A 22,180-nucleotide genomic window follows, 5' to 3' on the forward strand; every position below is an offset into this window, starting at 1 on the left:
GCTCGCTAATAAAGGTTAAGCCCACTTGGTTACCCCTGATCTGTGTGTTGAGGTCCAAGAGTGTCAGCTCTTTGACCTAGATGTCAGTAAATCATTACTTTGACTGTGTGAAACCTTTGCGACATTAAATATTTTTCTGTGTTTTGCCTTTCTTGGGGTGCTGGGAACAGGAGATTTATAAGCTATAAGTTTCAGGGTGGGTTTGCCGGAGAAAGTCTTTACAAAATACTGTATTTCTATGTATTGGGGGTCCCAAGTTACAGAGTACTATAAAAGATGTATCTGGGAATTTAGTGAGTTTCTCGGATATATCAAAGCACATTACTCTGGGCAGACTACGACCCTGAAAACATTCTTGCGACTCACCGCCACGATTCTGGCTGCAGCATTATCCGGACAAGGTAAATGGGGCATGAAGGGGTTAATGTATGCCTGCCACATACAGGGGGGTCCCTACTATAAGGGGTAGATGCCCAGGTACATGCCTAGGTACACTGAACCTAGTATAGCGGTTCATGGGATGCTCCAGCTATATGATAAAGATGTGAGTGAGGTTTGTGTGTAAAAAGTTTAAAAGTCATTTCTAGAGTGTGGCAAGGATGAGGCTAGCAAGTGTAGACAGTATATCCCCTTACTCCAACCCTGACACCAGAACGGGACTTACACATTTTTAGCCCACAAGATACAGGACAGTATATTTTATTAAAGAGTTATATTTAATGTATATGACTGATAACCTGTGAATGAACTGTGGGATTTCCAAGTCATGGATTCCAAGGGACCAGATGGCCACTAAGCTTGGTGCCTATGGGTCTGTGCGGGGTCCGGACTTGAAAGCCTCAGGGATGCCAAGGTGTTAGAACAGGAGGGGAACTGAAGTTCTTCTTGAGTACCCGCATCCTGGGCTAACACAGGGCAATCCGGCCACCATTTGCCAGAGCCCAGACTCTTTGGAGCCTGGACAGTGGGTGGGCTCAGTATGCAAAGAGGCAGAGGTGTCAGGTTAGTGCATGTCCCTTTACAGAATGAAAAAATTTGCCCACTCGGCTTTACAATACCGGCAAATCGGTGATTGGCTGACAGGAGAATTCCCACGCTTTTATAGGCTGTAAAGGTTTGTGAATGAGATACTGAAACACCTAAAGAGCCTTTAGTCAATCAGGAGCACAGATTCCAAGCGCCAAACCAACAGCTGCAAATTTAAAGATGCTCTGTGCTGAAAAGACACAAGACGGCTTCAAAAAATTTCAGTGAGAAAATGTTCTAAGTCCCGCTTTTTGAGAATGTAGCAGTCTCGGCTGGCATTGCATGCCGAAATCAGTTCCAAAATTTGTGAGTACCTCCCAGTCATTAGAAAGGGCTCCTACAGAGGTCATTTTTGTGAATTTCGTTTAAAGGAGAAGTTTATTTGTTAGCCCCATTCCAGTAAGTGTTTTTAAATGTGCAAATTGTGTTACATTGTGTGTATGTCTTCTCCTGAAATAAATGACAATGTATTTTACCTCCGTACTTTGCTCAATCATATGATCTCGGTTTAAAAAGGTGTTCATAAACCTAGTCTCCAGTGACATTGTTACATCTTTAAATATGTGTGTACATATATTTCTTTCATGTGGAGTGTAGGTAGATCCTTCTCCTTTCCAACAAATGCCCTTATATCCTGTACTTAAGGGAGGCACAATGTATAGCTGGGCTTTTACCAGAAATCTGCATTTTTTAAGTTAACGATTTGTCCATAAAAATGTACGTATGTATGGAGGTAATCATTTGCACGCAAAATGTGCAGATCTCATGGATTTTCATAGACATTGACAATTTGCATTAAAAATAAAACAGTTAACACACAGTTTGGGCACGGGCTTAATGGGTATGGTGAAATGCAAATCTGTACAAAAGCAGCACTTATTGGAATTGAATGAATACTGTATGCCTTATTGCACAATGCCACTCATTTCCTATGTGAGAGTTTCCCAATTTTTTCTGATGAGCCCTACAGTACTGTATGTGCAACAATGTTCTGCATGCATGCCAATGTCAATACAATTAGGACAATAAACATTAACAACTTGATTTTGCTGAATCCAGTGAAAAATGTAGCAGTTGCAAAATTTAAAACAAAAAGCAAACATGTCTTCATGTTAAAAATGACTATAAATATGAGGCACTGCTACTGACATTGAAATCATAGGAGCCAGTGAAAGACAAGCGACAGAAGCTGCAGGTAATATACACTGTACATGTCTATAAATATATATTAAACCATAGATCTACTGTATGTCACACTCACTTTCATTTATAGAAGACAAATACTTTCTTTATTTAGTATATGAAAAAAAAATATTATGAAGACAGTTCAATTCAAATTCAATCCTTTGTCCAATTATTGCTTTAACTATTATTTCCAAAAACATTTTTATATTATTATTTTTGAAAAACTGTCTTCTTTGTAAAACTTTAATTTTTTTTTTAAACAAAAAGCTGAAAATGATATGAGTGTGTTTAGTTGATTCCAAAGCAGAGCACGAGATAGCCGCCTTTCAGTGGCCGGCCAATGTGACTCACTTACAGGCTAAGCTGGTGTCTCAGTGCTGTCTGGTCCTAATATGGGAAAAGGATGAATTAAAAGAAAACATTTAAATATATCTGGGAGATCAAAATAAGCTGGTAAGTGAATAAACTGTATTCTGAGGTAAAAAAAAACAACTGAAAGGCCATATGAAAAAAGACCCCAGGATCTGCAAGATGGTGACTGTGTGACATAGATTTGGGAGAAACATAAAAATACTAGGAGCGGTCCAATCACTATTACCATGTCCAACATTCCATATTAACATGTAATAGATTGATATTTAATAACTATAATTACTAGTCCCGTACTCTGTATGTGTCCTGTAGGGAAGGAGAGATGTGTATATGTTATTTATTATAGGCAAAAGCTGTAAAATTCCGGGCATTATTGAAATCCCTGCTCTCTGATTGGTTAAAATTCCAGGCATTATTCATTTAGTAATGCCAGGACTTTTTTGGCAGCTTGCAAAGTGTTTGGCTAGAAATAATCAGCTTTTCCTTTGTCAGAACAACTCTGAGACAGGGCAGGAACAGCTTTCATACAGGGCAGGGGATTGGTCAGTAAGCAGCAGACAGACAGTGACTCATCCCCCCTCCCTACGTGAACATAGCTCCATGGACACATTTGAGTTGAGGAGGGAGTGTCTTTGTAGCTGCAAAGTAAGTGTCTGTCTGCAGAGTTTGTTTGTAGATGCAGTTCCTGTCTATCAAGTTTGGTTGTCTGCTGCTGCAGAGTTTGTGTGTGTCTGCTGCAGAGTGTGTGTGTATTTGAGAAAGAGAGGGAGTGCCTGTTGCAGAGTGTGTGTTTGAGTGTTTGCTGCAGTGTTTATGTCTGCTGCAGAGTGTGAGTGTGTCTGCTGCAGTTGTGTGTCTGCTGCAGTTGTGTGTGTGTGTGTGTCTGCTGCAGAGTTTGTGCGTGTGTCTGCTGTAGAGTTTATGCGTGTGTCTGCTGTAGAGTTTGTGTGTGTGTTTACTGTAGAGTTTGTGTGTGTAGCTGTTGTTTGTGTGTAGAGCTGCAGTGTGTTTTGTGTGTGTGTTTGTGTGTACACAGAGGGGGCGGCAGTGTGTGGATATAGATAGCTGCAGTGTAAGTGAATATAGAGGTGGTTTAATGTATTTACCATTTTATTATTATTATTAATTAAAAAAATCTGTATAACCATACAAAAGTGTCTATTTTTTATGAAAAAAACCTACATTTAGCCTATAAAAATAATAATCCCCTCAGAACAGGGCATTACTGGCCAATAATGCCTTGGCTGGGTTAAAGTCCCTCGGTTTCGCCTCAGGCCTTCAACTCTTCCAGCCAGGCATTATTGGTCAGTAATGCCCTGTTCTTCGGGGATTATTAATTAAATAACTTTAGTTACTAGTCATGTACATACTCTGTATGTGTGCTGAAGAGAAGGAGAAATGAGTATATGTTATTTAATAACTGTAATTACTAGTCCTCTGTCCCTCAATCCCCCCATCCTCTCGCTGAATCCCCTACTGGCCACAAGCACACAATTCCGCCCCACATTAACACACACACACAGTTTCACTACACACACACACACACACTATTCCCCCTGCCCGCCCCCCCCCCCCCACACACACACAACATACCATACCAACCAGCAAACACACAATTCCACCACACAAACACACAAATTCACCCTGCACACACAATTCCACCACACACACACCCCACTCATATACACACGATTCCACCCCCCCCAAACATCCACCATTCCACCCCTCCCCCACACACACACAAAATTACACACACACACATATAATTAAACACACACACATGCACACACACTTGTTACCCTGCACACAATTCCACTCTCACACAAACAAATACACACACAATTCAACAACCACCCCATCCCTCACACACAGACACAATTCCACCCACACACTTCCACCTGTAAGAGAAATGTACAAAGGTAGAACCAGGGAAACAGATTTGGGGAAATTAAACCATGGTTTTAATCAGCCCTTCACTTTAAACAATGCAGAAACCACAAAAATAAACAGCCTATCCCTGTGTAAGATCTAACTCACTTCTCCAGTCCCTCTCTGCAGGGCCTGGAGAATAGGCACTTAACCCCCCTCCCCACCCCACACACAAAATTCCACCAGTCCCACATACATACACAATTCCACCCACACAAAAATACACATAATTCCCAAAACACCAAGTTCCACCTTCACTATACACAGACACACTCACAATTTCATCGTCCATACACACACAATTCCACCCTTCACCCACACATAATTCCAGCCCCCACACACACAAAATTCCAGAGACCCACACATACAATTGTCCACCCCGCACACAATTCCACCCCCCTGCATACAATTCCACCCACCACGCACACGCACACACTTCAACTCCACCCACACAGACAGAATTCCACCAGTCCTACACACACACACACACAATTCCACTCCCCCCCACACATATACATAAATTGTACACCTCACAGAATTCAACCAAAATACAATAAACACAAACACGCACTTCCACCTCCCACACACACATGCTTCCACCTCCCAAACACGTAATTCCACCACCCACACATACATAATTTCATCCCCTCACAACACACACACATGCATCACAACCCCCTCCCCCTCTACAATATACACTCCAACCCAATCCCTTCCACAATATACACACACACCCAATCCCCTCCACAATATACACACCAATCCAATGCCCTCCACAATATACACAACCACCCAATCCCCTCCAGAACATACACACCCACAAAAATATACATACCAGCCAATCTCCTCCCCAATATACACACCCACCCAATCCCCTCCCCAATATACACACCTACCCAATCCCCTCCACTATATAAACACCCACGCAATCCCCTCCACAATATACACACCAACCCATTACCCTCAATAATATACACACCCACCCAATCCCCCCAACAATATACGCACCCACTAATCCTCTCCACAATATATGCACCCACAAATCCCCTCCACAATATACGCACATACTAATCCCCTCCACAATATACACAAATACCCTCCACAATATGTACACTAACACAATACCCTCCACAATATACAACACACCCATCAATACCCTGTTCAATATACACACAGACCCAATACCTCTACAATAGATATGAGGGGCAGTTATTTCAGTAAAACAGATATTAGGGGCAGTTACTGAGGTAATATAGATATGAGGAGCAGTTACTGATGTAGAATAGATATGAAGGGCAGTTACTATTATAACAGATATGAGGGGCAGTTACTGAGGTAAAATAGATATGAGGGGCAGTTACTGAGGACAATTAGATATAAGGGGAAGAGACTGAGGTAGAATAGATATGAGGGGCAATAACTGAGGTAAAACAGTTGTCTTTCCTTCCATTGTTCCATTGTTCCCATTCCCCTGAATTGCATTCCCTCAGTCATGTTTTCACCTTTTTATTTCTGTTTGTGGCCCAATAAACACCAGTAAATAAGAAGGCCTCTCTATAAGGTATTGATAGGATTGAGTTAAACTGAGTTAACTGAGGATTGAGTTAAACTACCTGTTTTTACTCACTTGTCACAGTGAGCATATGACAGAACAATGGATAATCTGATTTACAAGGAGAGGCTAGCTAAATTAGATTTATTTACAATACATTAGAAAATAGGTGTTTATTGTGGTCCTCAGTTATCTAACGGAAACCATTATGGAAGTAGCGTTGGATAGTTAAACAGTTGTAAAGTGAGTCCCATGTTAGTCAGTGGCGTTGAGTGTTGGATAACGCATTCAGGCGTCAGATAATTCATTCCTGGCATTGAAAAATGGCCCATAGGATTGCATTGTAAAGCATTGGATATACCATTCATTGTAAAGTGAAACGTTATATAGCGAGGACTACCTGTATATGATAACTATATACAAAAATATTCGGGGACAATACAAGGAGCTTTCAAAATAACTTTTCATCCCAAGGGCAGTACAAAGGACACTGGCACATCCCTTAAGGTTTGAGGAAAGGAGATTTCACCAGCAAAAAAGGAAAGGGTTCTTTACAGTTAGGGCAGTTACAATATGCGATTCATTAACCTTTGAGACTGTGATACACTAGATATCTTAAAAAAAAGATAGCTTCCTCTTTTTTAGAAAGGAAACGTATACAGGGATTTACCAAATAAGTAAACATGGGAAGGATGTTGATCCAGGGAGTAATCTGTTTACCAATATTTGGAGTGGGGAAGGAATTTATTTCCCCCCTTGTGAGAAATCAACAGATAATGTGTCATTGGTTTTTTTTGCTTGTCTTCCTCTGGATCAATATGCTGTTACTCGGGTTAGAGGATAGAGTGTCTGTCATCTAAATTTAGCATAGGTTGAACTTGAAGATGTATTTCCTTTTTCAACTTTGTCTACTTTGTAAATATGTAACTATATGTGTATACACACCCACACACGCTACTTTGTAACTATGTAACTATATGTATACACACACATTTCCCCAAACATCACTCCAATTAAAATAGGGATATGCAAAGATCAGTATATTTAAATGAGTCAACCCCCCACTGCCTACATTTCTATAAAACCTACTGTACACTGACAAGTGTGATGAAGCAGGAATTGGTGTCATAAGAAATAGATTCACAACCCACATGCTCTGCTATTCTGCAATATTTTAGGAGGTGTGGGATGTTACTCATTTAAATATACTTTGCATATTTCATTAGTATATCTTGTATGTACCGATCATGTGTTTCTCCCTATTCTCTCCCTATTCATTCATTCTCTCTTCTCTCTCAAAATGAAAGTATGTGAAGCGCTTTGTACATTAATGAATCTTTATAAATAAAGATATACGTACATACATTCATGAAGAGGCAGAATTAAACTACTTGTAAAAGAGCCTGTCCCGCACGGTTTGGACATGTGAAAAGTGCTTATAGAAAGATATTTTCCCACGTGGATATGCACAAGTAACAACTACTGGAATATCCCCTTTATTCTTTCAGAGTTAGTGACCTGTGGACTCGTTCTCATCGTGACCATGACTGTGAAGCTTATTGCTGCCACTATGTGCCTGCTGCTGGGACTCAATGTCTCAGGTAAGATACATCCCTGTGCGGCTTTATTTAGAGATTGATGAAGTTATAACCACAAAATCATGTGACATAGCATTGTGCTGGATTCACTAAAGAGCACAAAGCATTTTAATGTGAGTTACTGTCACATTCCCAGTGCCCTGACAATGAGTTAGCTTTAGCACTTCTCACAAATTAAAGTTCAAAGAATATCTTCGTAGTTAGCCTTTGAAGTGGGTTGAAATATGTTTAAATGCCACTGTTATCACTTTCTGTCACTCTATCTACCTACGCTTCGGGTACCGACATTAGATAAGGGTGTGTTTCTATTCTATGTGCAGAACTACAGTGTTCATTCCTAGCATTGTTATATCTTACAAACAGACCACTATAGTTACAAAAAGGCACAGTAATGTTTTTATATGTATTTATTGAAAACTATATATTTAAGTTAGAAAGTTTAAGTATTCAAGAATTAACATTAAATGACATGTACCCATTTTACATACGTACAGCTGCAAGTACAATTATAGCCCAAGACTCTGATAATCCCATCAGTTCTGGAAGCTCTTTGTCTGATTTCCGAGCATTATTCATACAGTAAAGCCCGGCAGGGCCGCCAATAGAAATCTTGGGGCTCAGGAAAAATTAAAGGAGCAGGCCCCCCTGGTTAATGCTCCCATCTTCCCCTCACCCAATTAATCGCAACATTTTTCTCCGCCCCCCCACCCCCCATTAAACCAAGCACAGCATATTCTTCTGCCCCTCGTCCCCTAGGATCTACTGAAAATATGTGCACGTTCATTTTCAGAGCTCCTAGAACTTCCTATAAGAAGTTTACAAAAAATTTGCTTCAAAAAACGCCTAGGTTAGGTTTCAGAGTTGCTTCTATTGTACCGAAGCTGGACTTAGAAATAATTTCACTGTCGCAACCTCATGGATGGTTGGAGACACTCCGAACCCTTATACCGGGTCTGGAGGTTTAGGCATATACCGTGGGGGACTCCCCCTAACCAGGGACCCCGGACTATACCAAGGATACACAAATCCCTATGCCCCCTTTTACCTTTCTGGTCTGTGCTGAAGCAGGGAAACCTGGCGGTTAGTCGCGTAACTGTTTCCAGGGAGGACTTTGGCCGGAGGTCTGTGTCTACATGTACCCGGAATCCGATTTGGTTCCCAGCTACATTTTTGTGGTGGCTAGCAACTTTAGACCCCATCTAGCTAGACACAATCCGACAACACTTTTACCGCAAAGTCCACCCTGAAACTAATAGCCTGGTTTGCACTCCTGGAAAGTCAAAGGACACATACATTCTTTATTGTCGCATATTTCACGTACAATGTATGGCAGTACATATACAACAGTCAGGCCCAAGAGCTGACACTAGGACCCCAAAACATGGATTAGGGGCCACCAAGTGGGCTTGACCTTTATTAGTGGGCCTTGTTACCACCTCACCATCACAACCTCACATCACCCTCTTCCCCCCTGCACCTCACATAACCCTCTCCCCCCCTTGCACCGCACATCACCCTCTCCCCCTGCACCACACATCACCCTCTCCCCTGCAACTCACATCACCCTCTCCCCCTGCATCTCACATCACCATCCCCCCTGAATCTCACATCACTCTCCCCCTGTATCCCTTATCACTCTCCCCTCTGCATCTCACATCACTGTCCACCCTGAATCTCACATCACTCTCCCCCTGTATCTCTTATCACTCTCCCCTCTGCATCTCACATCACTCTCCCCCTGCATCTCAAATCCATCCTTCCCTGCATTTCACATAAATCCCCCGCATCTCACATCACTATCGCCCCCTGCATCTCACATCAATCCCCCCTCCTGCATCTCACATCAACAATCCCCCTGAATCTCACATAAATCTCCCCTACATCTCACATCAATCAACCCCCTCTGCATCTCACATCAACCCCCGCATCTCACATGAATCTCCCTGCTCTGCATCTCACATCAATCACCCCCCTGCATCTCACATCAATCACTCCCCTGCATCTCACATCAATCACCCCCCTGCATCTCACATCAATCACCCCCCTGCATCTCATATCAATCCTCCCCCTTGCATCTCACATCAATAACACCCCCTCCCATCGCGCACACACCTTCTGTACCCTGCCTTCAAGCCTCTAAACTTTCGGCATTGGGGCGGGGCCTACACAGGAGGCCGCCCGCAACCGCAGCGGTGAGGTCTGCTGCTAGGGGGCGGGAATGGGCTTGGTACCCTTGTATGGAGCTGCCTACCCCGTGCAGCTGGAGTCTGACCAAAGGTCAGGTAACTGCCAGCACCGGCCGGTCCCAGTTTTAAATACAGGAAAGAAAGATATCAACCACAGAAAAAAATTACTACCAAAGATTAGTAACTGCACAGATACAAAAGTGTGCTAGATTGAGCAGAAGCCGCCAAAAAACCAGCCAAATTTGCATGTAAATGTAACCCTAATTCCCCCCCTCCCTCCCCCCCCAATCTCACATAAGGTCTTCTAGGGAATATACTGCTCCGGCTACATATCTTATGATGATACATACCTAACATATCTACTGGCGACAGGGGGCCCTGAGTCTTCCGCATGATGGTATTGGGGACAAACAGGACAGGCTGCTGTGGTTGTGCCTCAATCACATTTACTGGTGCAGCACCTCCATCTCGTGCAGCCCCCAGCTGTATGCAGTGAAGTATCTGCAAGAGAATGATGCTCCTCTCCTCCAATCTCAGGCAGGAGGTATAGGAAAAAGTGCAGTGTCTCTTTATTGGTCCCTTCCTTTATTCAGCAGCACAGATCAAACAGCAGGCTGTCTCCCTTAGGATGTCCCTGAATGCAACTCCCAGTCAAGGGCACAGAGAGAGGTTCCAGCTCTTCCTCTATACTCTGTTAGGATAGGAGGTATTGGTACTGTATACCCTAACTCCCCGTAGGGAGGCCTCAAGCCTACAAGAGCCCTGGCAGCTTGTTCTGGGTAGCCTTGCCCCTCTCACGGTAGGTACAGAGTGACTAAATTGGAAGTAGCAGTACAATAAGCAGCTTCAGCAGGTACCACCCCTGTGTCTCTAATTGGACACAGAGCCTGATGACACTGTTTTATTATGGGTAGCAGGGGTGGGTGAAGGGGGTATAAGCTCCAAGAATGGGTGCTTAGACCTTGCGGGTGGGTAGCAGGAGGGGTTAACCCCTTCATTACCTTAGTGGTATTAACCGCTAAAGTAATGAAGGGGTTAACGCCAACCCCAGTCCTCTAGCAAGGCCTAAACATCCACCAATGGCCAAATACCCCCTTCACCCACCCCCGCTACCCACAAAAAGCCTGGCACGGGTTGTTAACCCCTTCATTGTCTTAGTGGTTAGCTGCTAAGGTAATGAAGTAGGCTGTAAATGCATTTTTCCTGCATCGGATGTGTGCCGGGGGGCTCCGGTTCTGGTATTAATGGGTATCAGCTCCGGAGATCCCCAGCATCAATCCGAGGCAGGAAAAAGGCCTGATTTTTTTCTAATTCCCCTTTCTTGCCGATCCTCGCCGCTTCTCCCTACCCTCTTGCCAACTTTTTGTGTTGGGACGATTTGGAGAGGAACTCTCATTTCTAGAGCGGCGAGAAGTAGTGAAAAGCTGATCGGGGCTGCTAAAATTCAGCGAGTTTGAAAAAGCGGCGAACAGTGGCGAAAAGTGTATTTTCGCAGCGCATCTGCCAAAAAAAAATTCCAGCAAAAAAACCCAGCGATTTTTGCTCTTCTCGCCACCTTCTCTGAATCGCAGTACACATTTTTGGCGAGAAACTGTTGAAAAGTGCCTTTTCGACGCTTACTGCATAGACCCTTATGTGTCTCTTGGACCAGTGCAAAAGAACAGCACCAGGATTCCTTTTCTTTGATAGCTGAGTGTTTCTGTGGTCATTTTTCTCCAGGTTTGTAGCTGTGAATCTTTAGCCCAAGATTTCTTTGTAGAAACAAATGGATCTTCTTGTAATTCCAGTATTTTATTTAATACATTTGTACAGTATTATATGTTTTTCTGGACCAACTGCACCTGTGCAAAAATACGTAAGAACTCCAATAGTACTGTGTGGACTTACCAAGATATATTTGAACGATTATCTTATTAATAAATGTATTTGAACCAAAAGAAAAGATATCATATTTCCTCAAATTAATTGCCTATTTCTGGCCAGCGATTTATATCTAAAACAGTAGCAGGCTAACCCTAATACATTTACCTCAAAAACAACATTTCACACTGAATTTTCTATTTTTCCTGTTTCCGTGAAGCGAGCACCCCGAAGCCAAAGGATGACCCCGGTGTATCAACCCATAAACAAATTAATCAAATTCTGCTGAATTACAATAAATTCCTGGAAAGTGTGACTGAAATATTTTCAGGGATTCCACACATCGGATCGACTCTCTACCGCTCCATGAACCCAGGTAAAGATTCAAAAAACCATGCTGAAAAAATGTATGTCAGAACAGGAAAAGCTCCACTTATTTGGGTTTTGGAAACTTCCTAGAATGGCCGAGTTTCTCCTCCAGTGAGGAGGGGAGCGGTGTTGTGGGTAAGGTGCTAGTTTTTCATACAGCATTTTATGGTTTGATTACACTACTATTAGAGTCAGGGTTTTTAACCATGTGACTTTCTGTGCCTCAGTTAGTGACCTGTAATTGGGTAATACATAATGTGAATAATAAATCATAGGATTTCACCCCCGAACCAGCTCCATTATGCTGCTGAAATACAAATACATCTTGGACATGATGGTACTTCTGAGATTTGAAGATCTCTGTTACTCTGAGCTGGGTAACAAACACATTCTATTTATCAGAGATAGGAGAGATAATGGATCCAATTCTGAGCCCTGGTGACAGAATATACAGGTTGTGCTATATGCAATCAGTGCTAAGAAGTTATGTATATAAATTGCATTTGCATGCACAGCTAAAGCGCCCACCCCTTCCCTGACCAGAGGTTTAACAATTATTTTTCGTATTTATGCATAGCTCTGTAGAAATCTACTTGTATTTTCATATTTTTAAATGTATAAAATCGCTCATGAGTTCTTACAATAAATATTATTTACACTGCCTTTGTATTAAATAATAATACATCACCTGTTTTCTTTGAGTGGGCTTCTAAATATATTTTATGTTTTAATTAAAAAGACTCTAATGAGCTGAGAAATGTAATTAGTATTTTGCTAATTTGTTTGGTTCTTTTCAATACTTTGCCAAAAATACAACGTGTATGTACGCTAGTGTGTACATTTTGTGTGTAATATATATATACAGTATATGTATATATTATATACACAAAAACAAATAGTAGTGCTAGTAAGTGAAAAAATGAGTGTGCAAAATGTTGTGAAAATAATTTGTGAGAACTATAAATACAATAAGTGTAGTAAGTGAATGATGTTAAGATGAAATACTAGCATAAGCATACGGAGGAGGCAAAGCTTCTATATGGTTAAGCCTGACCACAGAGATAATAACAAAAAACAAAACAAAAGAAGCGCCAGTTCCGTAAAGCATACAAATGTGAGTAGAATTTATTCAATAACTAGATAGTCCAAAGACCAATGTTAGACTGGTGTGGTTAAAAAGCAATCAAAAAACAAGTGGTAGCAGGGTGCAGCAATAAGCAAGTGACATGCATAAGGAGCTGAGAAAGCGAGGAGGCAGGACAATGTTAAGGAGGAAGGCAAACAGTGGGAATGATTGTTAATACGTAGCAGTCCATATAGCTGCTAACAGTCCAGAGGAATATAATAGTCACCAACTAGGGAATGTCCCTTCTCAGATGTAAAGTCAGTGCACTGTTAACAGACCTGGTAGAGCACGGAACTTGTCTCCTCAAAAGTGTTTCCTGAGATTGGAAAATCGATTCCCTCCTGTAGCACAAGAAAACTTGCCGCGTGCCAAATCTCAATAAGAGATGAAAACTTCCTGGGTGTCAGACCGCACTAAGGCTCCGGGTGTGCTATTCCAACGGCTGCCTCTATCCCGGAAGGCAGAGCAATGATCAGTGCTTGATGCTCTTCACAGTACGTGACTGCGTTACTGCATCACTGCGTCACGACGTTCCAATGCGTTTTGTCACTGAAAGTGACTTTCTCAAGGAGCTTGAGAAAGTGACTTTCTCAAGGAACTTCTAGGGTTTGTTTTGTATAAAAGGGGGACAAACACATGTGTACACACAAGGGTCACTCAGCCCTCAACCTTCAGCGGTTTTGTTTCTCCATTAGTGACACTACACATTTTTAAACACTGTCAATTTAAGTTAAAACAAACTCATAAAAATAACACCTATTCCCTTTAGGGAAAACTAACTCAACTTTGCTTCAGCCCTCTCTAACCACAGCTGATCAACAATACTGGTTCCCAGCTTAAAACATGCCCTGGCATACACAACAATGTTTATAGTCTCTGCACACAATAATAATGGGTTATTCTTATCTGTTAGTCCATTGGAGCAGACGTCCCCGCTTCAGCACGGCCTTGCATCCTTCCTTCCTAGGGTAACTCTGCCCCACAGGAGAGCTTAGAGAAGCTCTCTTCTGTACATACACTGTCAAGGACAGGACATCCCCGCTTCAGCATGGTCACTCGTCATTCCTTCTTCTTCCTGGGTTTGCCAACCCAGGCAATGCTAGCAAACTCTGCCACCACCATCCAGCAGGTCTAAGGAACTGTGCAGCCTTCCTTACTGGGGAGCACATTCTTGTCCCCTTCACTGAGGAAAAACAGTCACTCTCTGGCTTTCAGTCTGCCAGCTTTCTTTGTCTTTTGAAACACTTTCTCATTCAGAAATATGGGTAGCCGGCGCATAAGAAACATATAGATCCCATAAGTGTATGTATCTCCACCTGACCTCTGCACTGTGTCTTGGTTATTTATGCAGCATCCCTTGAAGGGGACAGGGACTAGTACCTAGTGCTCACTGGCACACATATATAGTACACAGAATGTCCCATACACTGACTTTTATAATAGCATAAACCCATGGGGGTAACTCACTGTTTAGCTTTTCTCTCTGATCCTTCAGTGTGGTCCTGTTATGGTTTTTCCAAACGCGTGCTGATCCACCAGACGAGATAAACAAAAGAAAAGCAAAAAAGGCAGCGCACTGCACCTTGATACACCTTGAGAAAGGGCACATGGCCGAAACGCATTGGTGTCATGCTTTTGGTACTGTATAGGGGCTATGTTTGATCCAATTATGGAATAAACCTTTTCATTGTACCTTTGAGCCTCCTCCAGTTTTTTTGGCAGTGCACTGCCTTTTTTCACTTCCTCATTCAGCCTGATTAATTAGGCAACAGCTGTTGCTGGCTATTCCAGGAGATTAACTCTTTGAGAGGTGGAAAGTCCCATAGCTACTAGCTCCCTAGTCCATTAGAACAGTGACTCCGTCACATATCCTCCCCCACAGTTCATTCCTACTGGGGTGAGCAACCAGTGCACAATTACCGTGCACCCATACCGAAGATGTGTTTTTGTCTGTCTCTTTCTGTCTTATCCTAGTTTTCCAGTTGAAAACTTTTCCCTTCGGGACAATTCTAAGGTCTTCTGGGCCTGTAGACTGCAGCTTTCTCTTTGTCGTGTGTGTGCCGGTTGGTTTTTGGACCTTCCTTCATTAGCGTACCTTTAGCGTTTGAGACTAAAGACCGATCTTTCACCACAAGTTCTATGTTTGGTTCCATACCATTTAGCTTCAGTATTTCAGCTTGGGCTGAATTCTCATTAACCCCAAGTGCACCCCATGGCGCCTCTCTTTTACAGTCGACAGACTCATATGATTGGACTTTCTTTCTTGACCCCTTTACTAACTCAGACGGGAGTATTGTTGGACAATCTGTGAGGTCTTTCTCAGTTAACAATTACAGAAACGCTTGTGTCCCATTTGTGACTGTCCCCTCACAGCGGGTGCCCTCCTATCAAGTAATTCACTTTCGATCCCATGCGACTGCAAAGATAAACAGATAATGCTCTGCACTGGTGCTGTCCTAAAAGTAGTGTTGCGCTGATGGGGTTAAAACTCTTGCAGCCATCTGTCGGAGGAACACCACACCCCCTAAAATAAAGTGAGCTCCTTAACAGGAAACTCTCAAAACAAAGAAAGAAAAGGCAGAAAGCGCACTGAGCAAACACAAATAGTCTTTATTTAAAGCAACCCCAAACTCAGAGGTTGCACACATAAACACATAATGTGAAACATATAGGACACAACTTAAAATGTCCAAGGGACACAGAACTCCAGTGCTATTAACAAACAAATATGTGTCTCTTTCTCACTCCAACAGATCCAAGATGCAGCCTTACGTGACCTTAACTAGTTTCGCACGTAGTGCTTTATCAGGCTGCTCGTGGAGTTTAAATACCATAGCTGTTGCATAAGACCACAGCACTCAGAGGTGAATCTAATCCTGCTTAATCAGCCTGTCAGCAACTGCAGAGAGGACTGTAATCTAACCTGCAGGATGCTGCTGCTTTAAACAGGGTACATATAAGCAACTAAAACTACATCAAAAAACATATGACAAATAATGTAATATCCTAAAACATAACAGTGTTTGCTTAGTAACTAAGCAGTCATGTTTTCCGGAGCGCATCACTTTCTCAGGTGATTCAAACTTTATCTCGTTTTGCAGTTGAGGGGTGACCCAGCTCTCACTGTATCCTTGTCTTCACAGGCATTAATTTTTGGAGGATGCCGATGCTTGGCTGGGCCAATACCTTTTCCTTTTTTTGCAACTTCATCAGAGGAACCTCCTGCTGGACAGCAGTAGACACCAACATAGCATTCCACTCATTCTTCTGAGCCTTAAGCTCCTCGCCCAGGTCACGCTTTTGTTTCTCTGCCATCTGGCGGCCAATACACTCAGACTCCAGGTCCTTCTCCAGGTCTTGAAGTTGTCCTTTTCTATTTATTTTTCCACTCAGTGTGGCTGCCAGTTTAAATTCTTTGGAGTTGACTCGCGATTCCACATCTGTCAGCTGATTCAGAGCTAGGTTTAACTCTATTTCCTTCTCTCTATTCTTGACCTGCAGCTTCCGGTGCTCCTCCCGGACCTTGTCCAGCTCCAGCTGCAGCCGGGCCCCATCATTGGCCATGTGGTCCCGCCGTTTGTGGATATTGGCCATCTCGGTTTCATAGCGAAATGTCAGACAGGCCATCTGACAGACGGACACCTCCTCCCTCTCGGCGAGCTGTATCTTGCACTCAGCAATCTGCGTCTTCAACTTTTCAATTTGATTCTGCAACTCCCCTCTCAGGGCCTTCACCTCTTCCCGGTGCTTGCTCTGAGTTTGCGTCAGCACATCCTTCATATTTTGGAGCTCTGCAGATTTCATCACCAGGGTCACTGCTGCTTCTGTTTTCCAGGCCTTTTTCACCTTGGCGTACTGACTCATGGGGATGGATCAGCCTCTCTGCTTCTCCACCTCTTGCTCCAGTTTCTGGACTTTTTCCCGTTCCCTCTCATACAGTCACCTGGCATCTAAGCTCCACCTCCAGCGGTGCTCTGGTGACGCTCAGTGTGGCCTTCAGCTCCTCATGCTTCTCTGTGTGCTCAGATGCTCCAGTAGCACTTGTACTTTGTGAGAAGCCTGGAAATTTTCCTTCTGTAGCACTCGCCGCATCTCTTCAGCTTCCACCTGTTTCATCTTGGCCTCTTGTAGACTCACACGCAGCTCTTGCAGCCCTCTCTCTGCATTCTGCACCAATTGTGATGCCCACACCACGTTGTAGCATCTTTTAGTCCCAGATTAAAGCCAGAATAATTTTATTTCTCTATTCAGGGGGTTTATTTACAGGGGTAAATCATACACCAAAAAGCCCACCGTCCCTTTAAGTCAAAACAAAATAAAAAAAATAACAACTATTCCCTTTAGGGAAAACTAACTACACTGTAGGTTTTGCCCTTTCTAACTGGATGGCCAGCTATGCTGGTTCCCACCCCAATACAATACTATTATGGGTGAGCATATAAAGTCTCTGTCCATAGCAAATAGGACATCCCCGCTTCAGCATGGTCTGTCGTCCTTCCTTCTTTTTCCTGGGAATAACGACCCAGCAGTCCCAGCAGGCTCCACGACCACCGTCAGCGGGCTTAGGGGGCTTTGCCAGCTTCCACAGCTCGGGAGAACTCTTCTCTGTCACCCCTTCTCTGTCACCCCTTCTCTGAGGCAAAGCAGTCAGTCTCTCAATGGCAGCACTATAATATAGTATATTTATTATACATATTATTATCCTCTAGGTGCAGGAATAGGGCAGCAATTGGACTTTTCCAACACAGAGAGTAAATCTCCCTAGAGGAGCCAGCAGCAGCTGCTGCCTAATTGAGCTGAACAATGAAGTGTTTTAAGGGAGACACAGAGTGCTGCCATTGAGAGACTGACTGCTTTATATATATATATCACAGAAAAAGCCTGCAACAGACCAGAAATAAAGAGTGCTAAAGTTAGTTTAATAAAGTGTAAAAAATCAACACTACTGACGGTGCTGGGGATAATGAATATATGGTAACAGAAAAGAGAAAAAGATTCTCAGAAACAGCACTCTAGCGTACAAAAAATATCAACATTTATTAATCACATTTGTTGCAATACATTTTGATGCTTTTTGTATGCTAGAATGCTGTTTCTGGGAATCTTATTTTCTTTTCTGTTAATATATATATATATATATATATATATATATATATATATATATATATATATATATATATATATATATATGCAAATATAACTGTATGCTCATCTGCATGTCTTAGGCAGGTCTGCAACCCCGCCTTTCCCCATTATCACCCAGCATACAGCACTTCCACTGCAGCAAGGGATTCTGGGAAATGACATGCAAATGAGCACTCAGTGTCACTTTTTGCCTCAATAACCATCATTCCCTGTCATTTCCCAGAATCCCTTGCTGCAGTGGAAGTGCTGTATGCTGGGTGATAATGGGGAAAGGCGGGGTTGCAGACCTGCCTAAGACATGCAGATGAGCATACAGTTATATTTGCATATTTGCTTTCCTGTGGAGGGTTTTTGTCACTTTTTTTACTCACCATAACTTAACTCAGTATTATATATATATATATATATATATATATATATATATTATGTGTCACTGTTGGCAGATGGCACTCAAGTGTATCATAGTTATAGTTGGTGCTTGTCTCGTAATAATTAATAATAATATAAATAAAGTATCCTTACCAGGCAGACCCTTCTCAGTAGACTTTCCAGAAAGAATGAGACAGCACACAAATTAATCCAATTCAAGATGTATTGCAGGTAAATGGCACACACACCGATGTTTCAGTCCTACAAACAGGACCTTTCTTAAGGGAGTGTCCTTAAGTAAAGTCCTGTTTGTAGGACCGAAACATCTATATTAGATATAGATTACAAGGAACTCACAGGCTCTTAATTAAAAGTGAGAAAAGATTTGTGTTAACCTACAGTATATTGACCTTTTTAAATATATATACGTGTGTGTATAAATAGAAAGTCTTTAGGGGAAGTGCAAACAGAACAAACGCACATCACGCAGAATGTACACACATTTATTGATGAAATAAACATATAGAAATGCCCTCACAGGAGTACATGAGTTAAGAGCATTCTGTAAGAATGTGCATCTCGTCATCTCCATTCGTTTCGGCGCCCATACTATTACTCCTACCCCTAAAATACCAGCAGTTTAATCTGTTCATCTTGTGCTGGAAACATACTCATGTCAATAACTCTTTTTTGTAGGTTCTGTTAGGTCTGCTGCTTCAGACGGGCCTTCCCAGAAATCAGACTCCTGTGACTGCGATTACCACTCTGGGGGCTGCACTATTAGTCAACTTCCCCGTGCAAATTTGGCCTGTCATTGTACATACAAAGGAGCCTGGACCTGCGGAGGAGAAATAAGAGCGTGCGCACAACCTGACGCTCCAAAATGCAAGAACCCAGAAAAATCGCTAGCCACCTGCCTACAAGGAGGTGGAGACTGTGGCGCTTACCCTGAGAGATGTGACTGTAACTACCACTCAGGGGGCTGCCGTATTGCTGTCACAGCTGCGCAAAACACTGCCTGCAAATGCAATTACAAAGGAGCCTGGACCTGTGGGGGCAACATAGTGAGGTGCAAAGACTCCAACAATGCGAAATGTCTCAATCCTGATTCATCCCGTGAGTCCTGTCAGCAGGGAGGGGGAGATTGTGGTGGGTATTAGAAGCATTTGAAACCCACTGATATTTACAGGCTGCAGATTCAGAGCTTCCAGAACAGGAAATCTACAAAACTTTCAATTTCTCATTTAATAGAAATATCTTCTGATTAGAGGATCACCTCGGTAATGTGTGATCCTAAGGACACAGATTAATTTAATAGGTCACAATTTTACAGTTACAATATACAGTGTATTAGATCTCTTCACTCATAATGAACACAAAACCGGGCACACAATGTATAGTAACAATGTGATTGATAAACAATGTGAAAGCCTTAAAAACTGCAGGTATTTACTAATTGTCTGTAATCAATAAAGAGAATTAATTAATGCCAGCAAAGTGTGTGTTCAATCATTTTATTAGTAGAGCTCTGTGTGTGTGCTTGGACAGGGGAGAGGTGACACTGATCAGCTGGTTTAGCTCTCACTGCTAGAGCAGCGGCCCAGACACGCACACATTATGGGTATGATCCTGTTAGACCTGACACCACTACCCATTCCTCACAAGGTACCTTATTCTTGTCAATGTGACTGGCTGACACTTGGATGGGTGGGTGACTGACTGACACTTTTGACTGACTGGCACTTGAGTAGGTGGGTGACACTTGGGTGGGTGACTAACACTTCGGTGTGTGTGACTATGACTGACTGTGGGTTGGTATCTGTATTCATTCACACACAGACTCTGACACTCACAGACTCTGACAATCACAGACTGAGAACCACAGACTGTGACAATGACACTCACACACATACAGCCTCACACACTCACAGACTCTGACACTCATACCTCAACCCATCCCCTGCCACCCTCCCGCCTCTCTCTCATTCTCCTGTGCCCTTTGGAATTCTTGCTCCCTTTCCAACAAGTTCCTCTCCGTGCATGACTTCTTTCTCTCTCACTTTCTGCTTCTATTTGCTATAACTGAGACCTGGTTTCACTCAGTCTGACTCTGCTCTTGAAGCTGCCCTCTGTTTTGGTGGCCTTTCCTTCTCCCACACTCTGTTCCCTGATGGCAGGGGTGGGGGCGTGGGCTTCTGCTCTCCTCTCTCTGCCGTTACCAAACCCTTCCTATTCCTCCCTCTCTTGCATTTCCCTCCTTTGAGGTTCACACAGTACAGATCTTATCTCCTCTCCATGTGGCGATCATCTATCGCCCACCTACCTCTACTCATCCCCCTTCTGCCTTTCTCTTTCACTTTGAATCCTGACTCTCTTTCTTTCTCTCCACAGACTCCCCTGTTCTTCTCCTTGGGGACTTAAATTGCCACATTGATGACCCCTCTCTCCCTTGGGCCTCCCACTTTCTCTCTCTAACCTCTTCTTTTGGCCTTCAACAGTGGACTGCAGCCAGCACCCACAAGGATGGCCACTACCTAGACCTGGTTTTCACTAAAACCGTCTCTCTCTCCGATTTCTCCATTTCCCCATTTCCTCTCTCTGATCTAATTTTCTCTCTCTCTCACTTCTCCCTCTCTCCATCTCCATCTAGACCTTTCCATCCTCCTTCAAGCATGCAACTGTTATACCATTACTCAAAAACAGCAAGCTTGATCCTACCTGTCCTTCTAACTATTGACCTGTCTCCCTTCTGCCTTTTGCCTCCAAACTCCTTGAACGTCTTGTTTTCTCTCGATTGCTACACTTTCTCAACACCTATTCTCTCCAAGACCCTCTACAATCTGGCTTCTGCACTGCTCACTCTACTGAAACAGCCCTCACTTAAATAACTAATGACCTCCATGCTGCCAAAGACAGAGGTCATTACAGTCTGCTCATATTACTCGACCTCTCTGCAGAATTTGACTCTGCAGCATCTTATCCTTCACATTCTCCATACTCTTGGTATTTGGAACAAAGCTCTATCCTGGAGTTCCTCTTACCTCTCCCATCGTACTTTTAGTGTCTCTTTTGCTAACACCTCCTCCTCCTCTATTGATCTCTCTGTGGGGGTGCCCCAGGGCTCTGTCCTGGGACCCCTTCTCTTTTCTCTTTACACACTCTCTCTAGGTGACTTAACCACATCTTTTGGGTTTAAATATAACCTGATTGCTGATGACACACAAATTTACCTTTCAACCCCTGACCTTAAACATGCTATACAGACCAAAGTTTCTGAATGCCTCTCTGGAATATTAGCCTGGATTACCATCTGCCGACTTAACTTAGCATGGCAAAAGCAGAGCTCCTAATACTTCCTCACAAACCTGGCCCTACAACCTCCTTCCACATTACTGTTGGAAATACGATCATTCACCCAGTAGCCCAAGCATGCTGCCTAGGGGTCATTCTCGATTCCTCTCTC

The 22,180-nt window shown here is 42.9% G+C and overlaps 1 protein-coding gene across 1 annotated transcript; it reads left to right on the forward strand.

Annotated features, from left to right (window-relative positions):
• The first annotated feature begins 2,108 nt into the window (after positions 1–2,108).
• On the forward strand, positions 2,109–20,214 carry LOC142486872 (uncharacterized). Its single transcript, XM_075585278.1, has 4 exons — positions 2,109–2,221; positions 7,573–7,665; positions 11,929–12,084; positions 19,414–20,214. Exons 2-4 carry the CDS (start codon positions 7,608–7,610, stop codon positions 19,875–19,877), a joined length of 678 nt encoding a protein of 225 aa, XP_075441393.1. The 5' UTR covers positions 2,109–2,221; positions 7,573–7,607; the 3' UTR covers positions 19,878–20,214.
• The last annotated feature ends 1,966 nt before the right edge of the window (positions 20,215–22,180 follow it).

Source organism: Ascaphus truei, chromosome 1 (assembly GCF_040206685.1).
Source record: "Ascaphus truei isolate aAscTru1 chromosome 1, aAscTru1.hap1, whole genome shotgun sequence".
Lineage (NCBI taxonomy): Eukaryota > Metazoa > Chordata > Amphibia > Anura > Ascaphidae > Ascaphus > Ascaphus truei.

Coding starts and splice junctions, on each gene's coding strand:
- LOC142486872 (XM_075585278.1), top strand. CDS start 7,608: ATGACTGTGAAGCTTATTGCTGCCACTATGTGCCTGCTGCTGGGACTC. Junction 7,666..11,928: donor GCTGGGACTCAATGTCTCAG/GTAAGATACATC, acceptor GTTTCCGTGAAG/CGAGCACCCCGAAGCCAAAG. Junction 12,085..19,413: donor CTACCGCTCCATGAACCCAG/GTAAAGATTCAA, acceptor TCTTTTTTGTAG/GTTCTGTTAGGTCTGCTGCT.